The sequence below is a fragment of the Perissodus microlepis genome, chromosome 2, assembly GCF_051167445.1.
Source record: "Perissodus microlepis isolate ML-2025 ecotype Zambia chromosome 2, ASM5116744v1, whole genome shotgun sequence".
Lineage (NCBI taxonomy): Eukaryota > Metazoa > Chordata > Actinopteri > Cichliformes > Cichlidae > Perissodus > Perissodus microlepis.
Window position 1 is genome coordinate 6,362,836 of NC_140462.1, and position 10,984 is coordinate 6,373,819.

The 10,984-nt window shown below is 40.1% G+C and overlaps 1 protein-coding gene across 3 annotated transcripts; it reads left to right on the plus strand.

The window, feature by feature from the left end:
- The first annotated feature begins 283 nt into the window (after positions 1 to 283).
- Positions 284 to 10,984, plus strand: LOC146392134 (cytoplasmic polyadenylation element-binding protein 4-like). 3 transcript variants are annotated; one of them, XM_084942227.1, is made up of 11 exons: positions 284 to 420; positions 1,294 to 2,407; positions 2,516 to 2,614; positions 3,474 to 3,567; positions 5,770 to 5,793; positions 6,161 to 6,337; positions 6,602 to 6,691; positions 6,791 to 6,909; positions 7,395 to 7,509; positions 7,595 to 7,776; positions 7,935 to 10,984. In XM_084942227.1, exons 2-11 carry the CDS (start codon positions 1,349 to 1,351, stop codon positions 8,160 to 8,162), a joined length of 2,187 nt encoding a protein of 728 aa, XP_084798353.1. In that variant the 5' UTR covers positions 284 to 420; positions 1,294 to 1,348; the 3' UTR covers positions 8,163 to 10,984. The 3 variants fall into 3 exon arrangements, with proteins under 3 accessions (XP_084798353.1, XP_084798369.1, XP_084798361.1); XM_084942243.1 differs by having other exon boundaries at positions 3,477 to 3,567; XM_084942235.1 differs by lacking the exon at positions 284 to 420 and adding an exon at positions 462 to 862.

Genomic DNA, 10,984 nt, shown 5'->3' on the forward strand with positions numbered 1-10,984 from the left:
GCTTTTTTTTTTACTCTTCCATTGTGGTTTAGACAGAAAAAAATATACAGATAATTTTCCTTATATAAAATACTTTTCCCTACAATTTCAAGACATCCTTATTTGGGACTAGAGCGTCTTGGGTGTATCTGCCATTCATCGAGAAGGCGTATGATGGGTGGTTCCTCTTAGCAATTAGCCAATCAGCTAATAGAGCTAGGGTTGTTTAGGCGGGGCTACGGAGGGAAATCCTGACACACACTGGCTAGCTGTTGAAGCTGGGGGCAGGGCTTGTAGACGGAAGTGTCTCCCGACTGGTCCAGCTGTCATCTAGAAGAGAGTGGAGACCATTTACACCGGCTGCATAGGAAATGCAGAAAAAGGAAAAAACGCTAAAATATGGCAACATCTAAACGATAAGGTCATGACGCCGAACTGAAGGTAGCTATGCCCGACATGTCGACGCTTACACACGTCTGTCGTTACGTTGGAGTAGGTGTCGAAATTGCGTCACGGCATTTCGGGATGTAGAAATGATGACAAGGATTGGTAGGCTGTGTGACATTGAACATACAGGACACGAAACAGACGAGGTCGTTTAAAGAGCCACACACCGGTTCCAACATGTCACGTCGCGAAAAAGGTTTTTGACGCTGACGGAAATTCGAGGAGACGTTGCAGCGACTGAACTGGTTTATTGCTTTCTGGCTGCTGTGCCAGTATGCTACAACGTCTCTGCGGTTATCGGCTATTATCCTAGCCTAGCGGCTCGGTGAAGGGAACTACCCTAGATTCAGAACAGACTGGAGACGTCATCAACATTTTCCTGTATTTAAGTGGTTGCTTATGGGGAGGTCATTGCTTGGAAAAGGGAGATTATTCGGTAGGTGTTCGTGGTGTTGGTCACCGTGACTCTTGAGCGTTCGTGGTTAGCCTGCAATGCATAAACGTACTTTAAAAGTGACTGCATGATTAATGGGGCACATGGAAGGTGGCGGAGCAGCTGTTAGCTTGCTGCTAGCTGCGTAACGACCTTTTGGAGACGTCAGCTTCACAAGCTTAGACTGTTAGCTGCCTGCGCTTGTTTTTCCGTGGTTGCCTTCCTGCTTTAGTGTTATATTTCATCTGAGGCCTCCCATAGCCAAGCGAGTCAATGATTTAATCTCATTGATTGCATCACAAGACCAGGCAGGGTGCAGCCCAAGCACATCTACTGCGTTTGCAAGGCTGTGTGTGTATGTTTTTTCTTATTTTCTAGGTGCCAACTCTAACAATCTTTTGAAATTTTGTCATACATTTTCTACCACATTTTAGGATAAAGAAGACGGAGTAAGTCAAAAGTGAGCTTAAGATTTACTGGGTGTCCTAAATGGGGGACTACGGGTTTGGAGTTCTGGTGAAGAACGGCAGTGGCAACAAATCTACTTTCCCTGTAAGGATCCCTCCTCACCTGCAACCCCAGCACTCTCACCACCCTTCCAACCCCCCCAGCCCCCCTTCCTTTGTAAACAACACCTGCTCCACCAATGGGGGAAGTGCTTGGCTGTTTCCTGCTGTAACCCCGCACACTAACATGCAAGATGAGATTCTGGAGTCAGAAAAGTCCAAGGCCTTGGACCTCCAGGATATGCAGGAGAAATCTCAGGCCCAGCCTCAGGCCCTGTCTCCAGGCCAGCAGGAGGCCGGGGGAGGCTTAGGAGAGCTTGAGGGAGCTCTACCTGACGACGGCTCCCTGGAGAAGGGTACTTTAGAGAGCAGTGCTGGCAAGGAGAAGCTGAGGATGGAGTCTCCGGTGCTAAGTGGCTTTGACTACCAGGACACCCTGGGAATGGGTACAAGCTGTGCACAATCCACTTCTTCCTCATCTTCTCTGACCAGCTTCAACAACTGGTCTCCTGCTGTCCCATCTACCCAGTCTCCTGTGGTTGGGGAAGACGTTGGAGGTTTCTTTGGTCCCGCTGGCTCCAATGCTAATGGACCACATTTGCTGTTCCACAACTTCTCCCACCATGCTGGCCCTGGCTTTGGAGCAGGAGGTAGTTTCTCCCCACAGATTGGACCAGTCTCCCAGCATCACCCTCCCACACCTCACCCTCAGCACTACCATCCCCAGGGACAAGGGGTTCCACAGCAGCACAGGCGCTCCCCAGCTAGCCCTCATCAACCCCAGCCTTCCTTCCCTCCACATCCCCATCGCACTGGACCATTTACACAGCTGCCCCACCTTGCTCCTACCCAGAACAAACCTCCCTCCCCTTGGGGAAGCTACCAGAGCCCCTCCACTCCCACATCCACCTCGTGGAGCCCAGGTGGGTATGGCGGCTGGGGAGGTACACAGGGGATTCGGGATTACCGACGGGGTGTCGGCGGCGGGATGACAGGCCTGAACTCTATTTCACCACTGAAGAAGTCCTTCCCTAACAATCAGGTAGACGGGGCTGTCATGGTTAATCTCATACTGTGTATATTCATAGTAGATATTTGCATTTGCTGATATAAAAGAGACTTGTCATACAATTATTAACATTTTCTCCAGGTTCCTTTGCAAAAGTTCCCCAGAAATAGCTCTGGCATCAACCACAAGGGCTGGGTGGAGGACAGCATGAGCCGCAATGACAGTGTTTATCCTTTCCAGGTAGGCATACAGGCTAAAATGAAACACAGGCTGTTGTTAAGGGAATTACTCAATATCTAAATTAAGTTCAGTAGGTATTGTGAGAAATAATGAACAGATATGGACTGTGATTGTATATGTGTTTTGTGTATTTTTAACAGACTAATTAAGTATGTAATCCTGTCATACTTGCTCAACTGTATCAAATGTAACAAATGAACCATTGAGCAAAACGGGAGACGTGACAGGCAAGCCAGCTAAACGGATGACTTCAAACTTATTGTGTACTAAGATCTTATCTAGATCATTTGGTTAAAAGAGAGCTGTCTCATCATCTGGTTGATCACATGGGTTTCCTACTGTCCTGATTCGAGATGTCTTACGCTCTACTGCAGCTTTAAACACACTCGATATGCTTTTTATATAGAGTGACAAACTTTTACTTATGTAGTCTTTATCACCAGTTGTGTGTTGCTCACAGATTTTCTTTGTTTTTAGAATTTTTAAACATCCAATTCTCCTCAGTTTTGGTTAGAATTTGTATTGATTGCAATGTGGTAAAACCGAAAGTAGGTTCTTCCTTTTTTTTTTTTTTTTTTATTTTTTTTTTTTTTTCTCTTCTCTCACCGGCTCATTTTATGCAGTGTATCTTTCTATCAGATTCAGTGGAAAGATGTCACATTACAAGCGAATGCAGATGACTTTGTAACATACTTTGTCTCCATTTTCTGTTTAGTGCTGGATGTCACCACAGGGAAAAATGAATTTTTATTTCTCCTTTTAATTCTTATTAGCATCATGGGTATCTCACAGCTTATACTGCTTTAGATGGTGATTTTGGGAAGTGAGGAAGCTAATTGTTGTTTTCCCCTCCTTTCAGCAGGAGAGAACACGGTCCTTTGATGGTTTCAGTATGCAATCTCTGGAGAACTCTCTGATTGACATTATGAGGGCTGAGCAGGATTCCTTAAAAGGTTGGTTCCCACACTAATAACAGTGAGACCCCGCTAGATTTTTTCACTGCTGGCTGTAAATAAATGTATTCAGAAATCTGTGTTTATTCGACACGTAGGAATTTTTTCCATATGCCCTGCAGGACTTGAGTAGCAAAATGCATATGTAATTGCATATGTTATGTTTGAATGTTTCTCTTGCAGCATTGTGCTTTGATGTTAATGGCACTACCCACAAATATTATTCAGCTTTATTAAATTCGTGCTTACTGCAGGCAAACTGTTGCATTAGTAGATTTGGATATCATTGACATTTCCAATATGGATGCCTATATCATTTTCAATTCTTGGGTTGCAGTCAGACAGTCAAAACCCCCAAAAAAGTTAATGTAGCTTTCCCTGAACACTTTCCAACAACCTTAATGGAAAACATCAGGTCAAGGCAGGATGTGAAGGAAAATTCTTAAGGACAACCACGGTGCCAAGATAATCAGAGTGCACTTTAGACTAGCTGTGCAATTATGCAACCTTAATGTTGTCAATGTGGTTTTTCTATCGTGAAGCTAAAATCTTCCTAAAAAAGGTGGCCTACAAAAACCCATATCTGAAGATGCTTCACCTTATGTGACACCGTGTCATTTCGTGCATGTTGTCCACCCTACGTATAAAAACCCAGTTTAAATAATTTGGGGTCAAAGGTGGAACCACTGCTTGCTGTGGCTGTGAGTGGAGCTGCTGCAAGAAATTTAACACTGATTTACAGGTGTTGCTCATGATTTTTCTATCCACTAAAACTACCCCAGCTCATGCTTTATAGAATTGGATGCTGTAGCCTGCCCAAAAGTTGGCTGGATCTTAAAAACCAGCAGAGCAGAACTGACTCAACACCAAAGCCTACTTTACTCGTTGGTCATACCGATCGGGTGTTTTCATGAACCGTCGGAGCATTATCTCTTTCTTTTGTTAAAGATTGTTTCATGATTTATTTAGATTCATTTATTTATTTGTTTATCTTTTTTTTTTTTTTTGGGAGGGGGGGGTTTAAACTCTAGGAGCAGCACCTTTCCTTAAAGTTGTGAGAATTCCAACCAGTAAAAGACTATTTGACTGCAACCTTTCAGCACCAAAACAATTCCATGGCTCCCCGGCAGCCATTTTGGTAATTCCCTTGCGCAGTTATTGTGGGCTACGAAGACCGGCTTAGACTAAGTGAATTAGATAACCATAAATGAACACTAGGGCACAAAGTCAAATCTGATTTTTACAAAGCCACATAAATGCCTTGGTGGTTTCCCCCAAACATGCATTAAAATCTAACCACGTACACTGTGAATCTATTAAGTTATGAAACCAATCATATGCAGCATTTTTCCACTGGCATTTGTTTGATCTCGACGCAGACTGCCTTATTAATAAAACATCTACCTTTTGTCACCATCAGTCAGAAAGGAGCCATTTTGCATCACAGCCAGTTCTGTTAATGCTAATTTGAGAGCGTGGATGTGCGTACCTTTTTTTTTTTTTTTTTTTTTTTTTTTTTTTTTTTGTAAACCTGGTCTTTGATCTTTTATACAGTCATACATGCCATTTTTAACGAGGATGTTTTCCATCTCTCTCGGCTTCTCGGTAATCAAAATCATATTCCTGCGGTCATATTCATAGAGGTGAAACAAAGTGGTTTAACACACATTTTTGGCCTCATTTTAATGTATATTGCACCAAGATGCACATTTAGTTTACTTGTACTGACAACGTGAGTTGCATTTGTGGCCTTTTCTAAATTTTTTTTACTAAATGCTGTCATTTTCCTTTTCCTGTACATGAAGAACACCCCCTCATCATTTCAGCTATTTAGACATGAGAGAAGAAAATTAATAGAATTCCTACTCCATTTGGGAATCATTTCATCTCTCGGTTTTGTGAAGCCGCTCCTGTTTTTGTTTTTTGTTTTTGTCATTCAGTAAACTTCAGCTTCTTTCACTAGGGTGGACATTCACCTCTACCATTGAATGATATGTAAATGATATACAATACTTCAGCTGAAGTCAGCATAGCAGACAATAGTGTCCTAAGATTAAAAAAAAAAAAAGTTTCTTAAAATTGGAGTCCAGACCTTTACAACTAATTGCAAATGGTTGATAGAAATTTTCTATATATTTGTGTTTATCTTGTGACGTTTTTCTAAAAACAATTTAAGAGTGTCTTGTTTTGTTTTACATGCAGCAAGAAGTTATGGGAGAAGACGAGGTAAAGCTTGTTAATGTCATATGTCTGTCATTTTGATTTATTTGATGTGATTTAAAGAGCATCAGTTGCCTCTGACATGATTGCTTTGTTTTTGCCTCTGTCTGCTTGATTTTTTTGTCTGCGTCACTGATTATTCTGTCTTCACTGCTTGAGATCCTTTTTTCCTCTTCAGGGAGTTTACACCTTTGCAGGCTATCCATCAAGAACTAGTATTAATAGTAATCCTAATTTTATTGTGGGATAAGAAGTGGCAATTGTCCTTTTTTTTTTTTTTTTTTTTTTTTTTTCTATTTCTTGTGATTGAACTTATTTGGATTAATTCTGATTGGAAGTTAAAATGTGTTAATTAGATCCTTCTCTCGATTAGGTCATTCGTCTTTGTTCCCCATGGAGGATGAGCGCTCTTTTGGAGATGATGAGTCAGGTGACCAGGGGCTTGCTGGCCTCGGTCCAGGCCACTGCTTTGCATCCCTTAATGGTGAACGTGTGGAGCGATATTCGCGCAAGGTGTTTGTTGGAGGGCTGCCCCCAGACATAGATGAAGGTGAGTCATGTTAAACCTGAAGGGGGTCCTTGACTAACTGCAGTTTTTACAATAATGTAAACAACTTTTTTGTGTTTTCACATGTTTTATGGCATTTCTAGATTTATTTCTATATTTCAGCTACTGTATCAATGGTGTCTTGTGGCATGGTAGTGATATGCAGTGCCATTTTAAATAGGTTTGCTGATGTGCTTGTTGACTAACTGTTCTTTTTTTTTTTTCTTTTTTTTTTTTTTGTTTTGTTTTTTTTGTTTTGTTTTCTAGATGAAATCACTGCCAGTTTCCGTCGGTTTGGTCATCTTTTCGTGGACTGGCCCCATAAGGCAGAAAGCAAGTCCTATTTTCCACCCAAAGGTGCATCAGAAAAGTTTAATTTGATATTTTGTGCCGTTCAGATTAAAAATTGTTATTTTCTGGTGAGCACTCATTGTTCCGAATGCCCAATATTTCCAGGATATGCATTCCTGCTGTTTCAAGATGAGAGCTCTGTTCAGGCCCTGATTGATGCCTGCATTCAGGAGGATGGCAAGCTTTACCTGTGTGTCTCCAGCCCCACCATCAAAGACAAACCGGTGAGTTTTAGCATTAAAGCTGCATCCACACCAGAAGTGACTTGCAATCATGTGGATCGCACATGTGTCGATGCCAAACGTGCAGGACCTAACAATCTTTCCTCAACTTCCAGACTGAAGAATATTACTGACTGGAATATTAACAGTAGTAAATACATTAGAGGGGTTAACTCTGCAATAAGAGCCTGCAAATGACCGGCCAGCAACTTCAAAGTTGTGAAACAAGCGAATCACTTCCAGCGTAGATGCAGTGGGCTTTTTTTGTGTCTATCCTCATTACAAATGTTTTGCATTCTGCTGTATGCTAAATGCAGCACACAAGAGGCTCCTTGTAAAAAGCCCCTGCTGCAACTGACAAGACTATTCAGACTGTTATAATCTATATTACATAAGCTCCAAGGCCTTAAAATTATCAGTTCTAAATGTATCTTGGTCAGAAACAAGTAGGACACTGGGGAAATTATTATGTATTTTAAATTTTGTAGGTCCAGATCCGGCCCTGGAATTTAAATGATAGTGACTTTGTAATGGATGGTTCTCAGCCATTGGACCCAAGGAAGACTATCTTTGTAGGAGGTGTCCCTCGTCCCCTGCGTGCAGGTATACATTTGAAGTGACTAATAAATGTATCAAGCTTCTGAGATTCAAACTGTTAAAATCACTCTAAGTTTCATTGCTATTCCAGTTGAGCTTGCCATGATCATGGACCGTCTGTATGGGGGAGTGTGTTATGCTGGGATCGACACAGATCCTGAACTGAAGTATCCAAAAGGGGCAGGGCGAGTGGCCTTCTCCAATCAGCAAAGCTACATTGCAGCCATTAGTGCCCGATTTGTTCAACTGCAGCACGGGGAGATTGATAAACGGGTGAGTTGATCCGATTCTAGTTCCATATTCATATCCTGAAAATGTAGATGGTATGTTTCAAAAATATAAATTTCCCACTTACCAGACATGTTGCATGAATTCTAATCGTTCTCAGACTCCATTTAACCACATTTTACACTCTCTCTCTCTCGTCCCAGGTGGAAGTGAAGCCATACGTCCTGGATGACCAGCTGTGCGATGAGTGCCAGGGCACTCGCTGTGGGGGGAAGTTTGCTCCTTTCTTCTGCGCCAATGTGACCTGTCTGCAGTACTACTGTGAGTACTGCTGGGCAGCAATCCACTCCCGGGCCGGCCGCGAGTTCCACAAGCCGCTGGTGAAGGAAGGAGGGGACCGACCACGACACATCTCCTTCCGCTGGAACTGAGACAAGAGACCTGGGAGGGACTGAGAGAAAGGGGTAGTTAAGGGCGGGGTATGGGCTATGATGAAAAATAAATGCACTTTTCTTTTAAGTTGAGAAAAAAAAAATGGTAATATTGATAATTTATTTTTATTTTTTTATTTTTTTTAAACTTGGGCCCACAAAAAGTAAATGCTAAGAAGAGTGAAATCCCATTTATGTTTTGACTTTCAGTGTGCATGAGCATATGGATGCATTAGATTTGGATTTGTGTTTCTTGTTGACTTGACTATATTTTTTTCCTTTTTCCTTTTTTTTTTTTTTTTTTTTTTTTTTTCATATTAGCTGGCAAAGCTGCTTACATTTGTTGATGAGAGTAACATAAAATTTAAGTGAGGTTCATCACACCTAAATCAGTATACTAACTATGGGAGTTTAGGAAGGGTGCATTTTCTTACTTTTTGCTTGCAGGATTAGAGAACAACTGTACAATTTACCAAAGGTTTAATGTAAATGGTTGAGGTGAACAGTGGTGGAACTCTGTTTCAGATGGATGGATGGATGAGTTTTCCAAGCAGCTCAGCGTATAGCATCTGGCCACGTCACAAAAGACAAAAAAAAAAAAAAAAATCTCCCCCTCAGTTCAGTACACATGTTTAAGATTGTCAGCATGAGTTTTCAGGTCTTGGTTTAAAAGTCAACACTTTGTAACCAGAAAGGGCAAACCAAAGATTGGCCTAAACACATCACCTAAAACAGTCATTGATCTGAGGGTAATCAGGATAATGTTCTCGTACAGTGGAGGAATGGCTGGAGTTTTGGTTTGTGAGTTTCAGCTAACAAAGACACAGCCCTCAGGGCTCAGGTATTGGCAGTAGTATTTACTCACTTTATATTGTCAGGGATATTAGCACTGGAAGCTAACATGCTAATGTAGTACAAACTAATGGGAATGCACAGTCCAGTCTCCCTGAGTTGTCCTCATGGTGTACCACTGCACGCTCTACCGTGACTGGAGCTTCTCTCACAAGTGTTGTGGTTGGATATGGTAGTAGCTAGAATTTGCTGTCACAGAGATAAAGATATTATTTTATACATGGCCTGCTGATTTTTGTACAGTGTTTTATAGCTGATTATTTTGTCATGAACATATATACATTTATTATGCACTACTTTTCTAAATATTTTTTTCAATAGTCATTTTAGGCACATTTTTCACAGATGGGAGAACTCCTTTTGCAATACCTCATTTTTTTCACTTGGTGAAAAATAATTTTGTACCTTTGTTACTAAGAGATCTGCATTTATGGTAAACTTAATTTAACAAAAAAAGAATGATATTAATATAATTTTCAATTAGCTTTTATATATTTAAGTGCTGGTAAATCTGAAAATTGTCTGGTGCATTGGTGTGATTCTGTAGATTTAAAAAAACAAAACAACAAAAATATATAAAGCTATCATTAGCCAGTCATATATGGATTCTCCTCTGTCCTAATAAACATCATTACAGGATCCTAAGGCATGGCAAGACCTTTCTAAACTGATTTTGATAGTCTTGAAAATGCATATAATCTGATATTTTGCTCCTAGGTGTAGTCACTAAGATTATCATTAGGGTAAATGTTTTGGCTTTGATCAATGTGAAATCTTCCCTTCTATCACCGGAGTGGATATCAGCTGTTTGAATATTTAGATCCTCTTTCTGGGACTGCCTGTGAGTTCTACTTATTCTTGGCATGCATAAGAAATAAAATGACTAGTGATAATGCAGGACCTAATGTAATGCACTAGATCTCCTTTTTTTTTCTCTCTCTCTCTTTGACTTTCTTTATTTCTCTTTGAGATTGCCTCTCTTGTAGCCTCTCTTTACATGATGGAGTCTGCCTTCCTTTACACAGACGTAATGTTTATGCAATCTACACGGTGACAACACTTTAGGTCTGTTTTTTGTAACATAGAGGACACTCAGTAGGACATAGGTGAGGAGACTTGATCACTTTGACCCCCTTTGTGATGTGGCATGCTTTGGGACATAACCTGAATGTGATTTAATGTTGCAAGTTAACTTTGAGCCATTATGTGCAATACTTATTCTTTCCAGAAACAGTTCTCCGCAGTGTAAGTCATTCAGTCCATATAAACCATGCAGTCATTTACACACCTTTGTTTCCTATTGTTCATGCTGATGTCTGCAAAAGGAAAAAAATAATTTATACCTGAATTTATTTTTAAACATTAGTTTTGTGCTTATTAACATATTTTGCTACAACCATGCTACTGTGATTGAAAACATTGTATATACTAGGTCGATAATGTATTTACCGTTTGCTATATTTTCAGTTGAAATGAATTACTATCACTTTGATCAGTTTTTTTTTTCTTTCTTTTTTTTGTCATATTTTTTTGGGGTGATGTGTTCAACTCGTTGACGTTTCTAGTTTTTCTAATTGCTGTATCTGTGCTCCACATTTTCACATGGGAAAAAATGATTATGTCTGTTAGTATTACTTGATTGCAAAATTTCAATAGTTTTTAATTAAATGATGGGAAGATTATATTTATTAACTTTTTTTTTTTTTTTTTTTTACCTGATATCATTTAGATTTTTTTTTTTTTTTAAAGTCATTTCACATTTATATGTAAGTTCCAATTTTTATATTTTCTCGATTAATTTGCGCTACAATACAGACGTCAGTTTTTATAGTTGGTTTGTAGTACTGAAGTAAAACAAAGATCTAATGTCATATATTCATTTGCTGCCAACTGTTTGTAACTGTATGCATACATTTGAAGTATTTGTAATGTGAGATGTTGAACGAATAAAAAAACGCTGTGAGGAAGAA

Excerpts from the sequence above, each read along its gene's own strand:
- LOC146392134 (XM_084942227.1), top strand. The coding sequence starts at position 1,349 with ATGGGGGACTACGGGTTTGGAGTTCTGGTGAAGAACGGCAGTGGCAAC. Across the intron at positions 3,568-5,769 it reads TGAGCAGGATTCCTTAAAAG|CAAGAAGTTATGGGAGAAGA; the intron begins GTTGGTTCCCAC and ends TTTTACATGCAG. Across the intron at positions 6,910-7,394 it reads CCACCATCAAAGACAAACCG|GTCCAGATCCGGCCCTGGAA; the intron begins GTGAGTTTTAGC and ends TAAATTTTGTAG.